The sequence below is a fragment of the Scyliorhinus torazame genome, chromosome 3, assembly GCF_047496885.1.
Source record: "Scyliorhinus torazame isolate Kashiwa2021f chromosome 3, sScyTor2.1, whole genome shotgun sequence".
NCBI classification, from domain to species: Eukaryota; Metazoa; Chordata; class Chondrichthyes; order Carcharhiniformes; family Scyliorhinidae; genus Scyliorhinus; species Scyliorhinus torazame.
In genome coordinates, this window is record NC_092709.1 from 223,373,726 (window position 1) to 223,400,242 (window position 26,517).

Below are 26,517 nucleotides of genomic sequence, written 5' to 3' on the forward strand. Positions count from 1 at the left end.
AACCTTTCTTTTCTTTGGGATGAACCACTGTACTGTGTCCTCAATTACTCCCAGAAACTCCTGCCATTGCTGTTCTACTGTCTTTCCCACTAGGCTCTGCTCCCAGTCGATTTTCGTCAGTTCCTCCCTCATGCCCCTGTAGTTACCTTTATTTAACTGTAACACCTTTACATCTGATTCTACCTTCTTTCTTTCAAATTGGAGATTGAATTCTACCATATTATGATCACTGCCTCCGAAGTGTTCCCTTACTTTAAGATCTTTAATCAAGTCTGGCTCATTAGGGGCAGCACGGTAGCATTGTGGATAGCACAATTGCTTCACAGCTCCAGGGTCCCAGGTTCGATTCCGGCTTGGGTCACTGTCTGTGTGGAGTCTGCACATCCTCCCCGTGTGTGCGTGGGTTTCCTCCGGGTGCTCCGGTTTCCTCCCACAGTCCAAAGATGTGCAGGTTAGGTGGATTGGCCATGATAAATTGCCCTTAGTGTCCAAAATTGCCCTTGGTGTTGGGTGGGGTTACTGGGTTATGGGGATAGGGTGGAGGTGTTGATCTTGGGTAGGGTGCTCTTTCCAAGAGCCGGTGCAGACACGATGGGCCGAATGGCCTCCTTCTGCACTGTAAATTCTATGATATCTATAATTACATAACACTAAGTCCAGAATGGCCTGTCCCCTCGTGGGCTCCATCACAAGCTGTTCCAAAAAGCCCTCCTGTAAACATTCAATGAATTCCCTTTCCTTGGGTCCACTGGCAGCATTATTTACCCAGTCCACCTGCATATTGAAGTCCCCCATGATCACTGTGACCTTGCCTTTCTCTCTAAGGACGCTGGTATCTAAGGAAATAAGGGAGAGTATCAAATTGAAGGAAAAAGCATACAAAGTAGCAAAGATTAGTGGGAGACTAGAGGACTGGGAAATCTTTAGGGGGCAACAGAAAGCTACTAAAAAAGCTATAAAGAAGAGAGATAGATTATGAGAGTAAACTTGCTCAGAATATAAAAACATAGTAAAAGTTTCTACAAATATATAAAACAAAAAAGAGTGGCTAAGGTAAATATTGGTCCTTTAGAGGATGAGAAGGGAGATTTAATAATGGGAGATGAAGAAATGGCTGAGGAACTGAACAGGTTTTTTGGGTCGGTCTTCACAGTGGAAGACACAAACAACATGCCAGTGACTGATGGAAATGAGGCTATGACAGGTGAGGACCTTGAGATGATTGTTATCACTAAGGAGGTAGTGATGGGCAAGCTAATGGGGCTAAAGGTAGACAAGTCTCCTGGCCCTGATGGAATGCATCCCAGAGTGCTAAAAGAGATGGCTCGGGAAAGTGCAAATGCACTAGTGATAATTTACCAAAATTCACTAGACTCTGGGGTGGTCCCGGTGGATAGGAAATTAGCAAACGTGACACCACTGTTTAAAAAAGGAGGTAGGCAGAAAGCGGGTAATTATAGGCCAGTGAGCTTAACTTCGGTAGTAGGGAAGATGCTGCAATCTATCATCAAGGAAGAAATAGCGAGGCATCTGATTGGAAATTGTCCCATTGGGCAGACACAGCATGGGTTCATAAAGGGCAGATCGTGCCTAACTAATTTAGTGGAATTTTTTGAGGACATTACCAGTGCAGTAGATAATGGGGAGCCAATGGATGTGGTAAATCTGGATTTCCAGAAAGCTTCTGACAAGGTGCCACACAAAAGGTTGCTGCATAAGATAAAGATGCATGGCATTAAGGGTAAAGTAGTAGCATGGATAGAGGATTGGTTAATTAATAGAAAGCAAAGAGTGGGGATTAATGGGTGTTTCGCTAGTTGGCAATCAGTAGCTAGTGGTGTCCCTCAGGGGTCAGTGTTGGGCCCACACTTGTTCACAATTTACATAGATGATTTGGAGTTGGGGACCAAGTGCAATGTGCCCAAGTTTGCAGACGACACTAAGATGAGTGGTAAAGCAAAAAGTGCAGAGGATACCCGAAGTCTGCAGAGGGATTTGGATAGGTTAAGTGAATGGGCTAGGGTCTGGCAGATGGAATACAATGTTGACAAATGTGAGGTTATCCATTTTGGTAGGAATAACAGCAAAAGAGATGATTATTTAAATGATAAAATATTAAAATATGCTGCTGTGCAGAGAGACCTGGGTGTGCTAGTGCATGAGTCGCCAAAAGTTGGTTTCCAGGTGCAACAGGTGATTAAGAAAGCAAATGGAGTTTTGTCCTTCATTGCTAGAGGGATGGAGTTTAAGACTGAGTTTGAGGTTATGCTGCAATTGTATAAGGTGTCAGTGAGGCCACACTTGGAGTATTGTGTTCAGTTTTGGTCTCCTTACCTGAGAAAGGACGTATTGGTGATGGAGGGTGTGCAGAGGAGATTCACTAGGTTAATCTCAGAGCTCAAGGGTTTGGATTACAAGGAGAGGTTGAGTAGACTGGGACTGTACTCGTTGGAATTTAGAAGGATGCGGGGGGACCTTATAGAAACATATAAAATTATGAAGGGAATAGATAGGATAGATGCGGGCAGGTTGTTTCCACTGGCGGGTGAAAGCAGAACTAGGTGGCATAGCCTCTAAATAAGGGGAAGTAATTTAGGACTGATCTTGGGAGGAATTTCTTCACCCAAAGGGTTGTGAATCTATAGAATTCCTTCCCCAGTGAAGCAGTTGAGGCTCCTTCATTAAATGTTTTTAAGATAAAGAAAGATAGTTTTTTGAAGAATAAAGGGATTAAGGGTTATGGCGTTCGGGCCGGAAAGTGGAGCTGAGTCCACAAAAGATCAGCCATGATCTTATTGAATGGTGGAGCAGGCTTGAGGGGCCAGATGGCCTTCTCCTGCTCCTAGTTCTTATGACAGACCATGCTTCAGTGACTAGAAGCCAGTGTCCAGTGGCATACCACAGGGATTTGTGCTGGGTCCCCTTTTGTTTGTCAGTCATAAAAATGACTTAGATGACTATGTGGGGGGTAAGATCAGTAAATTTGTGGATGGCACAAAGATTGGCCGGGTGGTTAACAGTGAGGTTGAGTGTCTTGGGATACAGGAAGATATAGATAGGATGGTCAAATGGGCAGAAAAGTGGCAGATCGAATTTAACCCTGAGAAGTGTGAGGTGATATACTTTGGAAGGAGTAATGTGATTCGGAAGTATTCAATGAATGGCATGACACTGGGAAGTTCTGAGGAACAAAGGGACCGAGGCATGTTTGTCCATAGATCCCTGAAGGCAGAAGGGCAGTTTAATAGGATGGTGAAAAAAGCATGTGGGACACTTGTTTTTATCAATCAAGGTATAGGTTACAAAAGCAGGGAGGTCATTTTGGAGTTGTATAGAACTTTGGTGAGGCCACAGCTGGAGTACAGTGTCCAATTGAAAGGATGTGATTGCACTGGAGGGGATGCAGAGGCGATTCACCAGAATGTTGCCTGGGATGGAACATTTAAGATATGAAGAGGGGTTGGATAGGCTTGGGCTGTTTTTGCTTGAGCAGAGAAGATTGAGGGCCGACCTGATCAAGGTGTACAAGATTATGAGGGGCATGGGACAGGGTTAGTAGGGAGCAGTTGATCTCCTCAGTTGAAGGGTCATAATAAGGAGACACAAGATCGCAGGAAATTTAGGGGGGATTTGAGAAAAAGCTCTTTTATACAGAAGGTGGTGACGGTCTGGAATTCATTGCCTGGGAGGGTTATAAAGGCGTGTTGCTTCACATTCTTTAAAACGTACTTGATGAGTACTTGGCATGTCATAACATTCAAGGCTATGGGCCAAGTGCTGGCAAATGGGATTAGGTAGGCAGGTCAGGTATATTTCATGCGCGGTGCAGACCAATGGGCCGAAGGGCCTCTTCTTCACTATTATTCTGTGATGTCTGCAGCACCTATGGAGAGAGAAACCGAGTTAACGTTTCAAGTCCATATTACTTTTGTTAGCTGGGAGTACTAAATAACATCTATCTTGATAAAGCCACCTTAGAGCCTACAATACCCCTGATATGAATATGGTCCATATTAATTCTTATTTGCCCCTCTGATAGGTTCCGGGCAGTGCTGAGAATGCACGTTCCTGTGTTCGTGCATATTTTGCAGAACTGCATGAAACCCTCTTTCGGCAGGAGGAAATGGCACTGAGTGTAGTTGACGCTCACGTACGGGAGAAATTGATATGGCTGAGACAACAACAAGAGGATATGACAATTCTACTGTCTCAGGTTTCAACAGCTTGTCTCCACTGTGAAAAAACATTACAGCAGGTAGGTGTTGAGTCCATGAAACAGCATTTTGTTCTCACTGTTAATATGTAACCCTTATTCAAGACATAGTAAGATCGTTAAACCGGTAGTAAAACCCATATCTCTTGCCCACATTTGTATGGCTCAAAGATTATAATCTCGCAGTTCTCGTAGAGGAAGAATCGTACATTTTAAAAATCGTATCTTGAGATTGGCTCTCCAGCATTTTTTCAAATGCAATAGGGGAAACCGCCCCCGCCCCCCCCCCCCCCCCCCCCTCCCCCCACTACATAGATACCCTTCTGATTTCTCAACTTGCTGAAGCAGTTCAGGTAATCAAGATTGGGCATGGCCAATGAAAAATGAAGGCATGAGATTGAAGCGGGGAGAATGATTAAATAGTAATAATGGAACACCTATTTCAGCTGTACTGAAATTCAGTGAATTGTATGAATGGATAATTCTAGAAATGGACCATCTGCAGCTCTGGTTGAATGCAAATTTAATTTTAAGACCGAATATTAAAATTGGTAACTGCCTTTTTCACAACAGTAATTTTCAAAACTCTTGGTGACTCTATTAATTGTAAAATGTGGTAGATATTTCTTTCATTTTAAATCAATATAATGTAATTAATGAAAAAGAAACAAGAAAAGTGAAGTAAATTTCTAATAGAAAGAAAGGCTTGCATTTATATAACACCTTTCACAACACGGTGGCACAGCGGTTAGCTCTGCTGCCTCAGAGCACAGGGACATGGGTTTAATTACAGCCTTGGGTGACTGTGTGGAGTTTGCACGTTCTCCCTGTGTCTGTGGGGGTTTCTTCTGGGTGCTCTGGTTTCCTCCCACAGCCCAAAGATGTGCAGGTTGGGTGGATTGGCCATGATACATTTCCCTTTAGTATTCAGAAATTTGCAGTTTAGGTTGAATGTTTCCGGGGATAGGACGAGGGAGTGGACCGAGGTAGAATGCTCTTTTGGAGGGTCAGTGCAGACTCGATGGGCTTCCTTCTGCAATGTAGGGATGTCCCAAAACACTTCACAGCCAAATAATGTCCTTTTGAACTGTAGGCACTTGTAATGTTTTTCATTGGAGCTAAAGGCATGGATTTGAAAATACCAGTGAGAAGTACATTTGAGAGTGTAGCCTCTGTATCCAAAGTTTGCTTTCCTGTTGTTACGATCTCCATAGAGACCGATAACTGGAAGTTCAAATTTCTTTTCATAAGAGTTGAAAGAATGAAATGGTAAGATTTCACATTTTAAGACGTTTATTCTAATGTGACTTAAAAACAATATTAACTAAAACTATCTTTTTAAGCAACTTATACTTTAAACTACAGAACGGAATACACCACTTCTTATTCTTCGCCGAACCGAAGAAATAAACTTCTAACGGTATATTTGGCTTAAAGGTATATAGGGGCTGGTTTAACACGGGGCTAAATCGCTGGCTTTGAAAGCAGACCAAGGCAGGCCAGCAGCACGGTTCAATTCCCCTACCAGCCGCCCCGGACAGGCGCTGGAATGTGGCGACTAGGGGCCTTTCACTTCATTTGAAAGTGACAAGTGATTTTCATTTCATTATTTTACACTGTCCTTTATGTGGACATTCAATTTTCTCAGAATCAATTCAACGTGAATCGTAGCTCCTATATTCTTTTCTGTTTGCAGCCTGATAACTTGCAATCTTAGAGCTGTCTCTCACAGTGCAATTTTCTTTTCCCAGAGACCCTCTGGGCCAAGCTAGGAGTCTCTCCTAGCCTTATTTAAACTTCCTGTGCATTTGGTATTTTCAGTCTGAGTGACAGCTTCTACTCTCAATCCTGCATGGTGAACCATAAGAATGTATTTGGCCTCTAGCTGCTCCCTCTCTATTGGATCCAGGCAGGCTCAAAACACTATTTGTGACATTCACTGATATTCTAGGAAAGCCTGCAACTTGATCTTTACAGTGGCTTCCTCTGCATTCTTCCCCATGGCAATGTGAGTCACATGGGCCTTCTATCTAGGCAGAAATGCTAATTATCAATCCTCGAGAGCCCAACTCTCTCATCTTGGAACTAAATAGATAACACTTTTCTGGGACTTGGAGAATCAGTCTCCACTGTTGGCAGCACACAGGCTGATGCCATTATCTGCAAGAGCAAATATCTTGCTTTTTCGTCCCAGTAAAACAAACTAAGTCTTCCTTTGATCTCTAACAATCAAACCAGACTTACTGTCGGGCAGACTTCAGAATAGGTTGCATGATCTCCTTCATTTGACTTCAAATATAAAGACGCGGTCCGAAGACAACATAATCTTATAAACCCCAATTGTAACACCACACAACATTTGTAGCCAAGAGAATGGATGGATGACTTGGAAGTCTGATTTTAATGCTGTTATAAACCTGCTTGATCTATGCTCTTGTTTCTTGCTTTCTACATTTTGGTATATTTACATCCTGGCAGACCTCCAAAGTGGCATAGATTGGAAATTCAGTTTATCAAGGATTATAATTTCAAACCTTCACCTTTTTTGGGAATCCCTCCTGTGAGTCAGAAGCTTGTGGATTCTAGCCCACTCTAAAAGTTGAGCACATACTCGAGGCTTTCATTTCATTGCGACAGTGAGGGAGTGCTGCACTGTCAGATGTGCCATCTTTTGGATGAGTCATTAAACTGAGGCCCCATCTATCTGTTGCCATGTATGTAAAAGATGCTGTGTCAACCAACCTCACCAAAATATTTTGTCTGGCTTTTCATCTTACTCGCTATTTGCAAAACCGTGTTATACAAAATAACTCCATAACAACAGTGACTGCTTTTCAAAAGGTAAACCATTGGTTTGAAAGTGCTTTCGTCTCCCCACTGTTGTTCGCGTCAGCCACAGAGCCGCTGGCAATCGCACTGAGAGTCGCAAGGGGCTGGAAAGGGCTAGTCCGAGGGGGAGTGGAACACAGAGTCTCCCTTTACACAGACGACCTGCTCCTGTATGTATCGGACCCAGCAGAGGGGATGGAAGAAATCATGAGGATTCTGGGGGAATTTGGCCGTTTTTCGGGGTATAAACTAAATATGGGGAAAAGTGAGATGTTTGTGGTCCAGGCGAGGGGACATCAGAGGCGATTGGGGGAACTGCCGTTTCGAGTGGTAGGGGGAAGCTTTCGGTACCTAGGCATCCAAGTGGCACGGGAATGGGAACGGCTGCACAAACTAAATCTGGCCCGACTAGTAGACCAAATGAAGGACGATTTTAGGAGGCGGGATGCGTTCTCGTTGCCACTAGCTGGGAGGGTGCAGACGGTGAAGATGACGGTCCTCCCGAAATTCCTGTTCATGTTTCAATGTCTCCCCATCTTTATTCCGCGGTCCTTTTTTAAACGGGTCAACAAAGTAATCACTGGCGTTGTACAGGTGGGCAAGACCCCACGAGTAAAAAAAGGGGATGCTTGAGCGGAGCCGAGGAGAGGGCGGGCTGGCGCTGCCGAACTTCAGTAATTACTATTGGGCGGCGAATATAGCCATGATCAGAAAGTGGGTGGTGGGGGAGGGTCGGCATGGGAGCGTATGGAGGCGGCTTCATGCAAGGGCACCAGCTTGGAGGCGTTAACAACGGCGCCTCTGCCGTTCCCGCTGGCACGGTACTCCACCAGCCCTGTGGTGGTGGCGGCCCTGAGAGTCTGAAATTAAATGAAATGAAAATCGCTTATTGTCACAAGTAGGCTTCAAATTAAGTTACTGTGAAAAGCCCGTAGTCGCCACATTCCGGCGCCTGTTCGGGGAGGCTGGGGGCAATGGAGGAGACATGTGGGAGCGGAGGGAGCATCGGCGTGGTCTCCAATCTAATAATCACCGGTTTGCCCCGGGAACGATGGATGGGGGGGTTTTGGAGATGGCAGAGAACAGGGATTGAGAGGATGGGGGATATGTTTATCGAGGGGAGCTTTCCTTACCTGAGGGAGCTGGAGGAGAAATTTGATTGGCGAGGGGAAACATATTTAGGTACCTGCAGGTGCGGGACTTCCTACGTAGGCAGGTTTCAACCTTCTCGCTCCTACAACCAAGGGGGATACAGGATAGGGTAGTTTCCAGAGTGTGGGTGGGAGAAAGGAGAGTCTCTGACATCTACAAGGAACTTATGGGGTCAGAGGGGATGTAGACGGAGGAGCTGAAGCGCAAGAGGGAAGAGGAGCTGGGCGGAGAAATAGAGGATGGTCTCTGGGCGGATGCGTTGAGTAGAGTCAACGCGTCCACAACATGTGCCAGGCTCAGCCTGATGCAGTTTAAGGTTGTTCACCGGGCTCACATGACAGTGGCCGGGATGAACAGGTTCTTTGGTGTAGAAGATAGGTGTGCAGGAGGGCCAGCGAACCATGTCCACATGTTCTGAACATGCCCAAAGCTTAGGGGATTTTGGCAGGGGTTTGCAGATGTCATGTCCACAGTGTTAAAAACAAGGGTGGCTCCGAGTCCAGAGGTGGCGATTTTCGGGGTGTCGGAAGATCCTGGAATCCAGCAGGAGAAAGAGGCAGACGTTCTGGCCTTTGCTTCCCTGGTAACCCGGAGACAGATATTATTAGCTTGGAGTGACTCAAAGCCCCCGAAGTCGGAGACCTGGCTAGCTTTTTCTGTTTGGAGAAAATCAAGTTCACCTTGCGAGAGTCACTGTTAGGGTTTGCCTGGAGGTGGCAGCCGTTCGTCGACTTCTTTGCGGAAAATTAATCGTCAGCAGGGGGGGGTGCTTAGCTTAGCTTAGAGTAGGGGGTTAATAAAGGTGGGACCTGGTAAGGGAGGAAGACGGCTTTTGAGTAGGGGGTTAATAGAGGTGGGACCTGGTAAGGGGGGAAGACTGCTTTTGCACTATGTTTATAAATTCATGTACATTTCTTATTTTTCTTTTGTTGTTGTAAAACCATAAATACCTCCATAAAATGTTTATTAAAAAAAAGAAAGTGCCTTTGAACATCTTGATGACGTGATAATGTGCTGTATAAATGGAAGTTCACTCAAAGTTAATATGCATCAAGCTTAGTTGCATCATTGAATTAAAAACAGGAAGTTTCGTAAAATCAGAACATAAGCCCGTATCTAAAAACAAAGTAATGATCTGTTTTGAGTGTGTAATAAATCCGAACAAAAGATTCTGTTTTGCGTATTGTTTATCTTTTGGTTTTTCTCATTAGTTAATCCTGCATCAACACACAGCTTTACTGATGTTTTACAAAGTTATGCTGCACCACAATGCTTCATCTACTTTTAAGTATAATGAAATGCGGTCTTTGCACTGGTAATTGAGCTCAGTGTGTTTGATGTTTTTTTTTCCTGGCTAGGATGACTGTCGTGTGGTGATGGCCAAACAGGAGATAACCCGTTTGCTGGAAACGTTACAAAAACAACAACAACAGTTTACAGAACTCGCTGATCACATTCAGCTGGATGCTAGTATCCCTGTCACCTTCACAAAGGTGCAGTACCTTCTCCTGATCATTCAGTGGTTCCTTTGAGGCTTAATGTGCTTTATCTTCTTTTCATCTAGTTGTATTGATTGCCAAGCAAAAGTTGTCAATTTTGTTTGGCACACTACTGCAAACACAATTCTTTGGCCTGACAAATCAGTTGAAGAAAGTATAACGAAAATACTTAATTTGCTTATCCCAGTTAACCATCTTCAAATAGAACAAGCAATATGAATGTGGAATGAATGCTTCTTTATCCTTTAAAGCACAATAAAAATAATCAACGATTATGAGTAACTCAAACTGGGCCCGGTTACAACATTGGGACCAATGTTCCCACTAAATTATGCAGTGCACTGCCACACAGCAGCCCAGAACTTTCTGCTCGGGGGACAATTGGGCCGAGCACAGAAAGTGATCCTGTCAAGATGTCGGCTATGGCAATTTTAAAGGGACAGCAGAGTGCAAAAATGGGCCACGCACAGGAAAAGTAGAGAAAATTTGGACAATAGAAAAAAGAAACAAGACAAAATAAAATTGATAAAGCATTAAAATGAAAGGTTGAATTAAAAAGAAAAAAGCCAAAAATGGACAAAGGCAATTTTGTATAAACAGTACATAACAGGATGGCATGGTGCCACAATGGTTAGCACAGCTGCATCACGGCACGAAGGATCCGGGTTCGATCCTGGCCCTGGGTCACTGCCCGTGTGGAATTTGCACATTCTTCCCGTGTCTGTGTGGGTCTTGCCTCCACAACCCAAAGATGTGCCTGGTAGGTGAATTGGCCACGCTAAATTGCCCCTTAATTGGGGAAAAAAAAGAACTGGGTACTCTAAATTTATATTAATAAAAAAAAGAAGAATACATAATGTAGAGGCGTTCGGAATTAAGAAGTGAGATATTAAAGAAGTGAGGGGGTATAAATCTATTTTAGAACAATTAAACATGGGGAGTTTAAGAAAAATCTTATTTTCAAAAGAGACCACCTAGTCTTGGAAATAAAAGGCTTTGATCGAAGGTTAACTTTTAAAAAAAAAATATATATATTTTGAAATTTTTTTCCCTGAGCAACATTTTTCCCGCTTACAAAACAAGCGAAACGATAACAGTAACAAAACAGAAATTTTTTAACTTTTTAACAATAGTAATAATATACAAGTAACAAAACCTCGTACTCTATTGCCCTATACTCAACTGCCTTCCCCCCCCCCCCCCCCGGGTTGCTGCTGCTGGTCATCCGTCTTCCCTCTAACGTTCCCCTAGGTAGTCGAGAAATGGCTGCCACCGCCTGGTGAACCCTTGAGCCGATCCCCTCAGGGCAAACTTTATCTGCTCCAGTTTAATAAACCCCGCCATATCTTTTACCCAGGCCTCCAGTCCGGGGGGTTTCGCCTCCTTCCACATGAGTAGGATCCTGCGCCGGGCTACGAGGGACGCAAAGGCCACGACATCGGCCTCTTTCGCCTCCTGCACTCCCGGCTCTTCCGCAACTCCAAATAGAGCTAACCCCCCAGCCTGGTTTGACCCGGGCCTTCACCACCTGCGAAATCACTCCCGTCACTCCTTTCCAATACCCTTCCAGTGCCGGGCACGCCCAAAACATATGTGCATGGTTTGCCGGGCTCCCGCCACACCTCCCACATTTGTCCTCCACTCCAAAGAACCTGTTCAATCTTGCCCCCGTTATGTGTGCTCTATGTAGCACCTTAAATTGAATCAGGCTAAGCCTGGCGCATGAGGAAGAGGAATTTACCCTGCTTAGGGCATCAGCCCACATACCCTCCTCTATCTCCTCCCCTAATTCTTCTTCCCACTTTCTTTTTAGTTCGCCCACCGAATCCTCCCCCTCTTCCCTCATCTCTCTATAAATCTCTGACACCTTGCCCTCTCCGACCCACACCCCTGAAAGCACCCTGTCCTGTATCCCCTGTGTCGGGAGCCGCAGAAATTCCCTCACCTGTTGTCTAGTAAACGCCCTCACCTGCATATATCTCAAGAAATTCCCCTGGGGTAACTTATACTTTTCCTCCAGTGCTCCCAAGCTCGCAAAAGTCCCATCTATGAATAAATCTCCCACCTTCCTAATTCCCAACTGGTACCAGCTCTGAAATCCTCCATCCATTCTTCCTGGGGCGAACCTATGGTTGTTCCTGATAGGGGACCCCACCAGGGCTCCCCGCACCCCTCTCTGTCGCCTCCACTGTCCCCATATGTTCAGTGTTGCCGCCACCACCGGGTTCGTGGTGTACTTTTTCAGTGAGAACGGTAGCGGCGCCGTCACCAGCGCCTCTAGACTCGTCCCTTTACAGGACCTTCTCTCCAGCCTTTTCCACGCCGCTCCCTCACCCTCCATCATCCATCTACATATCATTGCCACATTGGCGGCCCAATAATAATCTCCCAAGTTCGGTAGTGCCAGTCCTCCTCTGTCCCTACTGCGCTGCAGGAACCCCCTCCTTACTCTCGGAACTTTCCCTGCCCACACAAAGCTCGTAATGCTCCTATCTATTTTATTAAAAAAGGTCCTGGTGATTAAAATAGGGAGACATTGAAATACAAATAAGAACCTCGGGAGGACCATCATCTTAATTGCCTGCACCCTGCCCGCCAGCGATAAAGGCTGCATGTCCCACCTCCTAAAGTCCTCCTCCATTTGTTCTACCAGCCGTGTCAGATTAAGCCTGTGCAAGGTTCCCCAGCTCCTAGCGATCTGAATCCCCAAGTATCGGAAGTTTCTTTCCACTTTCCTTAGCGGTAAGCCTTCTATCTCTCTACTCTGGTCCCCTGAATGTATCACATATAATTCACTCTTCCCCATGTTTAACCTATACCCCGAAAATTCCCCGAACCTCCTCAAGATTCGCATAACCTCTATCATCCCCCCCGCTGGGTCCGACACGTATAGCAATAGGTCATCCGCGTATAACGAGACTCGGTTTTCTTCTCCCCCTCTAGTCACCCCTCTCCATTTCCTGGAGTCTCTCAGCGCCATGGCCAGAGGTTCAATTGCCAGCGCAAACAACAATGGAGACAGCGGGCATCCCTGTCTTGTTCCCCTATGTAATCGGAAATACTCCGATCTATGTCGACCTGTAACTACGCTTGCCGTTGGTGCCCCATAAAGTAGTCTAACCCAGCGAATAAATCCATTCCCAAACCCAAACCTCCTTAACACTTCCCATAAATACTCCCACTCCACCCTATCAAATGCCTTCTCTGCGTCCATTGCCGCCACTATCTCTGCCTCCCCCCTCCACTGAGGGCATCATTATCACCCCTAATAGCCGTCGCACGTTAACATTCAATTGTCTCCCTTTTACGAACCCTGTCTGTTCTTCGTGCCCCACCCCTGGGACACAATCCTCTATCCTCGATGCCAGCACCTTTGCTAGCAGTTTGGCGTCCACGTTCAATAGTGAAATAGGTCTATAGGACCCACACTGCATCGGATCTTTGTCCCTCTTCAAAATTAGCGATATCGTCGCCTCCGACATTGTCGGGGGTAGTGTCCCCCCTTCCCTGGCCTCATTGAACGTCCTCGCCAACAACGGGGCCAACAAGTCCACATATTTTCTGTAGAATTCCACCGGGAACCCGTCTGGCCCCGGGGCCTTCCCTGCTTGCATGCTTCCCAGTCCCTTAATAACCTCGTCCACCTCAATCCGCGCCCCCAGGCCTGCCACCGCCTGCTCCTCCACTTTCGGGAACCTCAACTGATCCAGGAACTGCCGCATCCCCTCCTCTCCCTCTGGGGGCTGAGACCTACACAGTTCTTCATAAAAGGTCTTAAACACCTCATTTATCTTTCCTGCCCTTCGCATGGTGTCTCCCCTTTCATCCCTAATTCCTCCTATCTCCCTCGCTGCTGCCCTCTTTCGCAGTTGGTGCGCCAACAGGCGACTAGCCTTTTCCCCATATTCATACCTCCTCCCCTGTGCCTTCCTCCACAGTACCTCCGCCTTTCTGGTGGTCAGAAGGTCAAACTCCATCTGGAGTCGTCTCCTCTCCCTGTACAGCTCCTCCTCAGGGGTCTCTGCAAATTCCCTGTCCACCCTTAAAATCTCCCCCAGTAATCTATCCCTTTCCTTGGCCTCTGTTTTCCTTTTGTGGGCCCCAATAGAAATCAGCTCTCCTCTGACCACCGCTTTTAGTGCTTCCCAGACCACTCCCACAGGGACCTCGCCGTCGTCATTGACCTCCAGGTATCTCTCGATACACCCCCTCACTCTTGCACACACTCCCTCATCCGCCATCAGTCCCACATCTAATCGCCAGAGTGTTCTCTGCTCCCTGTCCTCTCCTACTTCCAGGTCAACCCAATGTGGGGCATGATCCGAAACCGCTATGGCTGAGTATTCAGCTTCTTCCACCCTAGAGATCAACGACCTTCCTAGAACAAAAAAATCTATCCGGGAGTACACTTTATGGACGTGGGAGAAGAAGGAATAGTCCCTAGCCCTGGGTCTAAGAAATCGCCATGGATCCACTCCCCCCATTTGGTCCATAAACCCCTTAAGTACCTTGGCCGCTGCCGGCCTTCTTCCAGTCCTTGAGCTGGATCTATCTAGCCCCGGGTCCAGCACCGTATTGAAGTCCCCTCCTAAAATCAAATTTCCTGCCTCCAGGTCCGGAATACGCCCCAGCATCCATCTCATGAACCCCGCATCGTCCCAATTTGGGGCATACACATTAACCAACACGACCTCCATCCCCTCCAGCCTACCACTCACCATTATATATCTACCTCCACTATCTGCTACGTTGTTCTTTGCTTCAAATGCTACCCGTTTCCCCACCAAAATGGCCACCCCTCTGTTCTTTGCGTCCAGTCCTGAGTGGAACACCTGTCTCACCCATCCTTTCCTTAGCCTAACTTGGTCCGCCACCTTTAGGTGCGTCTCTTGGAGCATAACCACGTCTGCCCTTAATCCTTTCAAATGCGCGAGCGCTCGGGCCCTTTTTATCGGCCCATTCAGGCCTCTCACGTTCCACGTGATCAGCCTCACTGGGGGGCTACCTGCCCCCCTCCCGTGTCGACTAGCCATTACCTTCTCTAGGCCAGTCCCATATCCCGCCTCCGCGCTCCCGCTCGCTCCCCCAGTGTCGCATTCCACCCCCGACCACCTCTTTAGCCATTTCCTTTTGGATTTCCGCAGCAGCAACCCAGTTGTCCCCTCCCTTTCTCCCCCCCCCCCCCCCCCGCTAGATCCCTATCTAGCTTGATTGCTCCCCCCATATCACTTCCGTAAGTCAGCTGACTTCAACTGACCCCGGCTACTCCTGCTCGCTCCTCGGCCCCCCCGGTGTGAGGGAACTCCCATCCGCCTTGCGCCTGTTTTCCCGCCTTATTCTTTCTGGCACGGGAACATCCCTTTACCTGTCCCGCCTCTTATGGCGCAGCTCCCTTTCCCCTCCCCCTCTCCTTCCCCATTCTCTGACTATGTCCCGCCTCTCCCCCCTCACCGGCGCCCACATTTCCCCAGTGTCCCCCCCCTTCCCTGTTTACTTCTCGCTTAACTTTCACCATCCCTTTAACAAAAACAATAATAACAACAATAACAGTTCCCTGCAGCATCAGTCCCTCAGTTCCGGTCCAGTTTCTCTTCATTGATGAAGGACCATGCTTCCTCCGCCGTCTTGAAATAATAATGTCTCTCCTGATGCGTGACCCATAGTCTTGCCGGCTGCAGCATCCCAAACTTCACCTTCCTTTTGTGCAAAACCTCTTTGGCTCGGTTGAAGCTCTCCCTCCTTCTCGCCACCTCCGCACTCCAATCCTGGTAGATCCTTACCACCGCATTCTCCCATCTGCTGCTCCGCACCTTTTTGGCCCATCTCAGGACCTCTTCTCTGTCCTTAAGGCGGTAGAATCGCACGATTATCGCCCTCGGTGGTTCTCCCGCTTTTGGTCTTCTCGCCGGGATCCGATTTGCCCACTCCACCTCCATGGGGCCCGCAGGGGCCTCAGCACCCATCAGTGAGCTCAGCATCTTTCTTGCGTACGCTCCACAGTCCACTCCTTCCACACCCTCCGGGAGACCTAGTACCCTAAGGTTCTTCCTTCGCGCTCCATTTTCAAGGGCCTCAATCCTGTCAGCACACTTTTTATGAAGTGCCTCGTGCGTCTGAGTCTTGACCGCCAGGCCTAGGACCTCGTCCTCAATACCTGACACCTTCTGCTTCACCACGCGAAGTTCCGTCTCCTGGGTGTTTAAAGTCTCCTTAAGCCCCTCAATTGCCTGTAACAACGGGGTCATTACCTCCTTCTTCAGCAGGTCCACGCACCGTCTCACCACCTCGTCCTGCTCAGGCCCCCATGTCACCTGTGGTTTCTCCGCCGCCATTTTGTTCCACTCTCTCTGATCTTCTGGCTGCAGATTCTTCAGGCTGCAGCCGCCGGCGCCGGTTTTTTCCTCCGTCTTTCGGGGGGACTCCCTTCCCTCGCACCGGGTTTTACGGCCGTCCAAGTCCCCGTTGGGGCTCTTAAAAGAGCCCGAAGTTCCGTCGGAGCTTGAGCCGCCGAAATGTGCGGCTAGCTCATCCCTGCCGCAACCGGAAGTCGAAGGTTAATTTTTAATGCCGTATTGTTAAAACATCATAGCCAAATTACATTTGTTTAATTGATCTAGAAGCGGATGCGCCCCCATCTCAAATCAGCTCAGTAGCATTTTTTACCTCTTGAGCCAGACAGTTTCAAGTTAAATCCCACATCAGGTATTGAACACAGAACTAACCTGACATTTGTATGCAGTATGAGGTATTGTATTGTCAGAGGTATCATCCTTCAAGTGAGATAGAAGCCCTATTTTTCTGTGTAAGTGGGCATAAAAGATTTCAGAGTATTGTTTGAAGAGGAGGAAGCTCTTCTCCTTTGTTCTGATCAAGATTCTTCCTCACTCGTAATCTCTTTGTAGCAATGCCGTGATTATTCACCATTATTGTTGTGACACCTTGCTGTGTGCCAATTGACTACATTTACTCACACAATGAGCGGTTAGATTTTACATGTCGGAAATGGTATCATTTTAAAAAGGGGCAATTTAGTGTGGACAATCCACCTATCCTGCACATCTTTTGGGTAATGGGGGTGAGACCGATGCAGACACGGGGAGAATATGCAAACTCCATACGGACAGTGACCCGGGGCCAGGGTCAAACCCGGGTCTTTAGTGCTGTGAGGCAGCAGTACTAACCACAACATCACCGTGCTGTCCTATGGAAATGGTAGCATATGGACCAATAATGCAGAGATGAGAATTCAAATCCTACCATGACAAATTTGCAAATTTGTATTCAGTTAATTAAATACATTTGAAATGAGCTAGTATGAAGTCCTTGGACTGGCATGAATCTATTTGATTCACTATTCCCTTAGCGAATGAGACCTGCGGTCCTTGGCCAGTGTGACCCTTAAATTATTCCACATCCAACTCAATGTAGTTGACTTTTTCATGGCTGAACATACTATATAGTTTTATCAAAACTACAAAAAAATACATTAAGAATAAAACCGAATGAACCACCCCGGTTTAGATTTGGACATGGCACAGTCATGTTGACCCTGCAAACTCCTCTTTGCTAACTTTTGTGGACTTATACAAACTTTGAAGAGCTGACCCACAGATTAGCCTCGCAGCATCTTACTTTCAGCCAGAATCCTTTATGTGCCACCAGCAGGACAGACTCACCAGACTTATTGTAACTGGTAAACATTGACTCTGGACCCAATAAAGTCCTATGGTGTCAGATTAAACATGGGCAAGGAATCTTCTGATTGCCACGTACTGCCCTTACTCGGCTGTATAAATGAAGTACTAATTCTTGGTAGCAAGATACACATAGAGTGTACTCTGGTGGAAAAGTCACTGTCCTTCGCCAAATCTGCACTACTGGCTGAGTTTATAAAGAAATATTTTTATTCTCCTTTTACATTTTCTCCCACATTTACACCCAAAAATAAACAACAATCAGTACCGAATGCAATGTCAATCCCCACATCAATAACAACACTCCCATCCTCCGACAAACCCCCAAACATTAGCCCGCATGTTAACATAAACAAATAACAAAAAGGAATCAGGAATCACCCATAGTCACCATTAACACACAGTTCCCCTCCCCCCAACTCTCCCAACCCCCACCACTAATGTGTGATGTAATCCAATTCTCGAAATTGCACAATGAATATCGCCCATGAATTGTAGAACCCCTCCATCCTTCCCCTCAGTTCAGATTTGACCTTCTCAAGAGTCAAGAATTCCAGCAGGTCCCCCCTGCCACGCCAGGGCACAGGGTGGAGAGGTTGATCTCCATCCCAATAGGATCCGCCTTCGAGCGATCAACGAGGCGAAGGCTACATCTGCCTCCGCACCCGTTTCCAACCCCGGCTGGTCCGACACCCCGAATATGGCCTCCCCGGGGGCCCGGGTCCCGTTTCATGTGCACCACTTTAGAGATTACCCTAAAAACCTCCTTCCAGTAATCCTCCAACTTTGGACAGGACCAAAACATATGAACATGGTTTGCGGCCCCCCCCCCCCCACCCCCCCTTCCCCCCAAAGAGCTGGCTCATCCTCGCCCTTGTGAGGTGTGCTCTGTATACCACTTGCAGCTGTATCAGCCCCAACCTCAGGCATGAGGTGGAGGCGTTCACTCTCCGGAGCACCTCACACCAGAACCCCTCCTGATAACCCCGCCCAACTTTTCCTCCCATTTTGCCTTGATCACTTTCAGCGGTGCCTTCTCCTCTTCCAAAATAGCCCCGTAAACCGTCGACGCTACCCCCTTCTCCAGTCCCCCTGTTGTCAGCACCTCCTCCAGCAATGTGGAGGCCGGCTTTACCGGGAAGCTCTGTACCTCCTTTCTGGCAACGTCTCGAACCTGCATGTATCTAAATATTTCCCCCTGCTCCAGCCCATACTTCCCTCCCAGCTGGCTGAGTTGACCAGGTCTTGAAGCAGAAAATTGAGGCTAGGCGTGCAAAGCAGGTGACTCGAGAACCAACTGGAAAAATCTACATGACCTCACCATAGACAGTCTACCTGCCACAGATTCATCTGTCTATGACCATGACCACTGGTTTAGCACACTGGGCTATATCCCTGGCTTTTAAGCAGACCAAGCAGGCCAGCAGCACGGTTCAATTCCCCTCCCAGCCTCCCCGAACAGGCGCTGGAATGTGGCAACTAGGGGCTTTTCACAGTAACTTCATTTTTTAGGGGCTGGTTTAGCACACTGGGCTAAATCGCTGGCTTTTAAAGCAGACCAAGCAGCACGGTTCAATTCCCGTACCAGCCTCCCCGAACAGGCGCCACAATGTGGCGACTAGGGGCTTTTCACAGTAACTTCATTGAAGCCTACTTGTGACAATAAGCGATTTTCATTTCATTTCACTGCAGTGTGTATGAATAGAAAATTTATTATAATAATCTTTATTGTCACAAGTCGGCTTACATTAACACTGCAATGAAGTTACTGTGAAAAGCCCCTAGTCGTCACATTCCGAAACCTGTTCAGGTACACTGAGGGAGAATTCAGAATGTCCAAATTACCTAACAGCACGTCTTTCGGGACTTGTGGGAGGAAACTGGAGCACCCGGAGGAAACCCGGAGGAAACCTACATTGGCGCTGCGCTAGTCACCCACACAGAAACATAGCTACAAGTCTGTCTTTCATGCTTGTAACTTGTTCTTGACAAAAGTGTCAAGAAAACTGTGGCCATGGAACAAAGTGTTGCATCTCTGCCTTTACTCGCACTAAGTAACACCCCATTGAAAGTAGTTGGCAGATTCTGCTACCTCAGGTCCACGGTGACAGACAGTGTGTCCCTTCATGCAGAATTTGATGCACACATAGGAAAATCTTTGACTGATTCATGAAAGATGCATGGGGTAACATCAAGCTTGCCCTTGGGGCCAAGCTGATGGTTTATAAGGCCTGTGTTCTCAGTAACTGGTTGTATGGCTGTGAAATATGGACAAGTTAAATCTATCAGGAAAAGAAGCTGAACAATGTTTGTCTTTGCTGTCTACGGCACATTATGGGTATATTCTGGCAGGACAAAACCATGAATGTGGCTGCCCTCTCAGACCAAGCTCCCAAATTTGAGAGCACTTCTCAAACACAAGCAGCTTCTTTAGCTCAGACACATCTGCAAGATGGAAAACGGTCGCATAACCAAGAATGCTCTGTATGGTGAGGTAACCAGAGCCAGACGAACCGGTGGGATTTGGATTTGGATTGGATTTGGGTTTATTGTCACGTGTACCGAGGTACAGTGAAAAACGTATTGTTCTGCGTACAGTCCAGACAGATCGTTCCATACATGAAAAAATATAGGACATACGATAGATACACAATGTCAATACATAGACATAGGTATCGGGTGAAGCATACAGGAGTATAGTACTACCCAGTAGATAGGATGCGTGGAGAGATCAGTTCAGTCCACAAGATGGTCATTCAGGAGTCTGGTAACAGTGGGAAAGAAGTTGTTTTTGAATCTGTTTGTGTGTTCTCAGCATTTTGTATCTCCTGCCCCGATGGAAGAGGTTGGAAGAGAGAATAAGCCGGGTGGGAGGGGTCTTTGGTTATGTCGTCAAAATCCATGAACTATACCACCTGGAGCAAGGTCAGCAGATGCATGGAAGCACCATGCCTGCAAGTTCCCCTCTAAGTCGCACATCATCCAGATTTGCAACTATATCACTTTCTTCTCTATCACAGAGTCAGAATCATAGAATTTACAGTGCATAAGGAGGCCATTCGGCCCATCATGTCTGCACCGGCCCTTGGAAAGAGCACCTTATTTAAGTCCACGCCACCACCCAAACCCAGTAACCCCACCTAACCTTTTGAGCGCTTAAGGGGAATTTGGAGGGATGGATGATAGGTGTGGGCATGGGGTGGAGGATCGGTGTGGACGCTGTGCGGGGAATCCTGCGAACCATGTCCATATGTTATGGGCATGTCCAAGGCTGAGGGGTTTCTGGCAGGGGTTTGCTGACGTCATGTCAGAGGTCTTAAAGTGAGGATGGTGCCGAGTCCAGAAGTGGCAATCTTTGGTGTGTCGGAAGACCCGGGTGCCCAGTGGGTGAGAGAGGCCGACATCCTGGCCTTTGCCTCCCTGGTGGCCCGGAGACGGATCTTATTAGGATGGAGGGACTCTGAGCCCCCGTAGTCAGGGCTATGGGTTAGCGACATGGCGGGGTTTCTCAGACGCGAGAAAATTAAACTCGCCTTGAGGGGTTCGTTGCAGGGGTTTCCTCGGAGATGGCAGCCGTTTATTATAATAATAATAATGATAATCACTTATTGTCACAAGTCGACTTCTTTGAAAAAAATTAAGCTGTCAGCAGGGCGGGAGGGGGGGCGGGGGGGAAAGAGGCGTGGGAGAGACGAGTGAGGGCAGGAGAACCATCGGAGGGGGGGCTGGGCAAGGTGGCACTGTTTATGTAAGCCATGCTGGCTGGGGGTCGGTGCTCAGGGAGGGGGGTTTGTTGGTTATATTGCTGTGTTTTTGTTCATGTTGAAATTTGATGTTTAAAATGGTTAAAATTATAAATGGCTCAATAAAATATTTTCTAAAAATGGGCAATTTAGCATGGCCAATGCACATAACCTGCACATATTTAGACCATGGGAGGAACCCGGAGGAAACCCACACAGACACAGGGAGAAAGTGCAAACTCCACACAGTCACCCGAGGCCGGAATTGATCCCGGGTCCCTGGAGCTGTGAGGCAGCACTGCTAACCACTGTCACTGTGCCGCCCTGAATACCAAAACTCCCTTCCCAACAGCTCTGTGGGTGTACCCATACCACACAGACTGCAGCAAAACAAAAAATAAATGCTACTTGTGTGGTTTTTTTTCTTCCCTCCTCACCCTTTTCCAACATTTTATTCTTTGTCTTGTTTGTATATAATTACTTTTCAGCGCTGATGAAGGGTGTACACTTGTAACATGAACTTGCATATTCTTACCAGAGATGTTGACTGAGAGCATTTTTTGTTCTGGTAACAAATAAGAGTCTGAATTATTACATTGCAAATAATCAAATGGGTGTATAATCAAATATTTGTTTCGCTTTTAAAATCAACTTTGACCCAATATAACTATCGGGTGGTGTAAAATCTTATCAAAAAGGCAAATTGATTTTGAAGTTGAATTTTTATTTATTGCAAAGGAGTGAAGATAAATTCAAATTACATTTTTCCTCAACAGGATAACCGTGTCCATATTGGGCCCAAGATGGAGATACGTGTAGTCACTATAGGACTGGATGGAGCAGGCAAAACAACCATTCTCTTCAAACTGAAGCAGGATGAATTTATGCAGCCTATTCCTACTATAGGTAATTTACATTGGTTCTTAGTGCTCATTATTGCTTTGTTAGTAACAGTAAATGCTCACATGCTCTATCTTTCAGAATAATTAATTGGTATATTTACTTTCATACAGTTGAAAACTCATTTGTATTATTTCTATAAGTATCTCTGCACTCTTAAGATCCATCTTTGAAAATGCTGAGATTAGAGCTGCTGAGAATAATAATGACAAATGTTTCTCAATGTTTGGCTATCTATTTGGCTTTGGCCATCTACAGCAGTTGAATAAGCAGTGTCTCTTTTCTCTTTTTCTCCCAGCACCTCTTTGTCTGTCTTTGTATGCATCTCCCATTCAATTATTATTTTTCAATGCAGTGTCTTCCAAATTGAAGCCCGAGTTTCAATTTATGACTTTAGTTTTAGGATGGCTTCTTATTTTTATCTTTATTTGTATCTTATCTCATGAAACGGTAAAATTAACACTTTCTCCCCCTCCATTGCAGGTTTTAACGTAGAAACTGTAGAATACAAAAATTTAAAATTTACTATTTGGGATGTAGGAGGCAAGCATAAACTGAGGCCACTTTGGAAGCATTATTACCTCAACACACAAGGTAAAGCGATTTCTATTTGTGTGGACACTTTGATAGTTAATATCCATGTAGGTTATACTGTTGTGGCACGCAGGTACTGTGTGTCCTGCTTGTTACTGGATATACTCTTCCTAATTTTCTTTCCCTGACTAGGGTCTTTTCACAGTAACTTCATTGAAGCCCACTTGAGACAATAAGCGATTATTATTATATTTGCTGCTGTATATGAATTATGCATTGGTATTTTTCTGTTTGCTGGATTTTGCTATGAAAATCTTTAAATTAAAAAAGAAATCAACAATTTGGGCCCAGATTTTCGATCAAGATAGAGGAAGGATGTGAACCATTCATTGTGCTTACAGCTGCCTTTGATCATACAAATTAGGAGCAGGAGTAGGCCACTCAGCCCCTCAGGACTGTTCTGCCATTCAATAAGATCATGGTTGATCTGATGGTGATCCCAACTTCACATTTCCGTGTACCCCTGATAACCTTTCACCCCTTAATTGAAACATTAATCACTAATCCACACGTACCTCTTTCTTAAAAATATTCAAAGATAATTTTTAGTGGACGAGAGTTCCAAAGACTCTCAACCCTCAGAGAGAAAACAAATTGTGGTCATCTCTGTCTTAAATGGGCAACCCCTTATTTTTAAACAGTGGCCCCTCGTTCTACTAGTTCTATATTCTCCCACAAGAGGAAACATCTTTTCCACATAACACCTTGTCAAGACCCCTCAGGATTTTATGTTTCAATCAGCTTGCCTCTTATTCTTCTAAACTCGAGTGGGGCAGCACGGTAGCACAGTGGTTAGTACTGTTGCTTCACAGTTCCAGGGTCTCAAATTCGATTCCTGGCTTGGGTCACTGTCTGTGCGGAGTCTGCATGTTCTCCCTGTGCCTGAGTGGGTTTCCTCCGAGTGCTCCTGTTTCCTCCCACAGTCCAAAGATGTGCAGGTTAGGTAGATTGGCTATGCTAAATTGCCCTTAGTGTCCAAAAAGGTTAAGTGGGGGTTACGGGGATAGGGTAGAGATGCGGGCTTGAGTAGGGTGCTCTTTGCAAGGGCTGGTGCAGACTCGATGGGCCGAATGGCCTCCTCTGCACTATAAATTCTATGAATGGATACCAGCCGAGCCTGTTCAATCTTGCCTCATAAGACAGCTCTCCCATTCCAGTCTAGTCAACCATCTCTGAACTGCTTCCAAAACATTTATATCCTTGCTTAAATTAGGGGACCAATACTGTACACAGTCATCCAGATGCGGTCATGGGACACCTTGTGGGAAGAGACAGAATTATGCTTTAGGTAGAGATTATGTAATTAGGGGAGGAGCCAGGTCTGTCTGTAGTTTGTTTGCCATAGGATTGTTGTCTGCCAAGAAGTGTCTTTCAGTTTGCTCCTGAAAGGTTCTCTCCAAGGGCTCTGTACAGAGAAAAGCAAGTAAACCGGATTAACTTTATTTATAGGTGGTATTTGAACTATATTGATTTGTTTAATTGGGATATATAGTGGCAGGTGTAGGGAGTAAGTTAAAGGTTTCTCTTTTATTTAAGAACTATTGTAACTGTTATTTGTAAAACTATTTATTTGTTGCTCATGTGGTTAATACTGTATTTAAATTAAAGTTGGTTTTAAAAGATACCTATGGGTCAGTGTTATCACTCCTGTGGTGGAGTCACTTTTCCTTAGTTTTACAAATTGCAAATTGTTGGGTTTTCACCTGGGATCCTAACAACCTGCATTCCAGCCTTTTGTAATTCATGCTCTGGAAACACAGATCACTTGGAATCTCAGAGCTGCAATTTCTCACCATTTATAGAATAAGCTTTTTTTAATTCTTCCTGCCAAAATGAACAATTTTAAATTTTCCTGCATTATACTCCATTTGCTAGATCTTTCACTCATTTCTCCTATCTGTGTCCCTTTGAAGCCTTTTTATGTCCTCTTCACAACTTACTTTCCTACCTACCTTTGTGTCATCAGCAAATTTAGCAACTATATCATTGGTCCCTTTATCCATGCCATTTTAAATAAATTGTAAAACGTTGAGGCCCCAGCACTGATTCTTGTGGCACACAATTTGTTATATCTTGCCAACCAGAGAATGGCCCATTTGTGCCTAATCTCTGTTTTCTGTTAACTAGCAAATCTTCTATCCTTGCCAGTATGTTGCACTATAAGCTTCTTATTTTCCCCAATAACCTAGGTATGACACCTTATCAATTATTTTTACTATTAATTCAAGGGATGAGGCTTGGCCAGCATTTATTCGCCATCCCTAATTGCCTTTGAACTGCCTTCTGGAAATCTAAGTACAGTTCATCCACCAGTTCCGGTTGATCAACAGAATGTGTTACTATTTCAAAGAACTACAATAAGTTGGTTAAACCCTTTCAAAATCACATTGACTCTGCCTGATTGAATTTTTCTCAGTGCCCTGCTGTAACATCTTTAATAGGGCAGATCCGGCGATCCTCAGATGGTTATAAGATGCACATGAGGACATCCGTGTGTAGGGGTAGTTCCAGGGCAGTTTAAAGAAACTCCATGATAACTTGCTCTGTATCTGATCGTTACCTAACCACGTGTGTATTAATAAAGATCCTGGTTTGGACAAGTCACAAGCAGTTCTGTGGAATCCTTGCTAGACATAGAACACTGAACGTAACACCTGGGATGAAGTCCATCAGGACCAGCGGATATGTCGGTCCGCAGCTCCAACAGTTCGCTCAGTACCACCTCCTTGGTGATTATAATTTTCTTGACTTCCTCACTTCCATTTACAGCTATTTCTGGAATGTTACTGGTATCCTTTACAGTGAAAATACCTGCTCAATAATCTGCCATTTTATTTCCCATTATTTACTTTCTATAGGACCAATGCTCACTTTGCTAACTCAGTATATTAAAATAGTTACAGAGACTCTTACTAGCCGTCTTTATATTTCTAGCTATCTTTCCCTTCATACTCTAATTTTCCCCTCCTTTTCGTCATACAGATTGGTCATGAGCTTTTGTTTTCGCAACTTGCAGGATTTGCATCCTTTTCAGCACGGCACTCTCTAGAAAGGGAATCTGTAGCATGTGAGAATAGGGAAAATAAGAACATGTCTCCTCAATCAATCAGATTGGAAGAATCTTCACAGGCATACAGAATCTAAATGAGGAAGTATGGAAGATAATATTTAATTAACTGTAAAGTAGTGTACAGAAAGTGAAATAGAAAGAAAGATAGGTGGATTAAAAGAGTGATAAGAGATGGAAGTAAAAATAAATAAATGTCCAGCAATAATTACATTTTGAAGGAATGAGACTCCACACTTGGAAAATTAAATTTACAGAGCTAGGGAAGTTATTTTGCTGTAATGAAGACCCAGCATGCAATTTAAAATTCACCTATGCGTGAGTGCACCAACCCTCACTTTCTCTGGCCTGTTTAATGGTTAAGTGATGCCGTTCATGTGTTTGAATGTTGAATCTCTGTGAGCTATCATTGGAGCAAAGCGTGTGAAGGTGCAGAAGAACTTCTGGCAGCAACCTCTAGATTTCCATGTTTAACTGAGTATATGAGGATGCTAGAAATGTTGTCCAATTTATACTCAAAAGGCGAGCGTGGATAGTCTCACACTTATTCCTATAAAAAATCTGGACCTTTCATATCTTACAAAATATCTTTACGTTACTACTTACTTTAGCATGACAGGAAAATCGAATAATGGAATGTCTAGTTTGGTTATCTGTTCAATGGTGCCGTGAAATACCAAGTGGACAAATGAAGTGCCTCCCACCACAGATCTGAGTGCGCAGGTTGACGTGTTGTTTCATGGACGCAGGCGCACTTAGGATCGCTCCTCATGGTCCACTCATGGGTCAGATGGTTACATTCTTCATTCCCTTTGTGGACTTGATT

At 45.6% G+C, this 26,517-nt stretch overlaps 1 protein-coding gene across 2 annotated transcripts in view; it reads left to right on the forward strand.

Moving 5' to 3' along the window:
* Positions 1-26,517, forward strand: part of trim23 (tripartite motif containing 23) — a 51,781-nt gene that overhangs the window by 20,216 nt on the left and 5,048 nt on the right. For both annotated transcript variants that reach the window (XM_072496929.1, XM_072496931.1), the window contains exons 6-9: positions 4,040-4,255; positions 9,553-9,687; positions 21,907-22,036; positions 22,514-22,624. In XM_072496929.1, the coding sequence (XP_072353030.1) occupies positions 4,040-4,255; positions 9,553-9,687; positions 21,907-22,036; positions 22,514-22,624 (592 nt within the window). The remainder of the gene's footprint in view (positions 1-4,039; positions 4,256-9,552; positions 9,688-21,906; positions 22,037-22,513; positions 22,625-26,517) is intronic.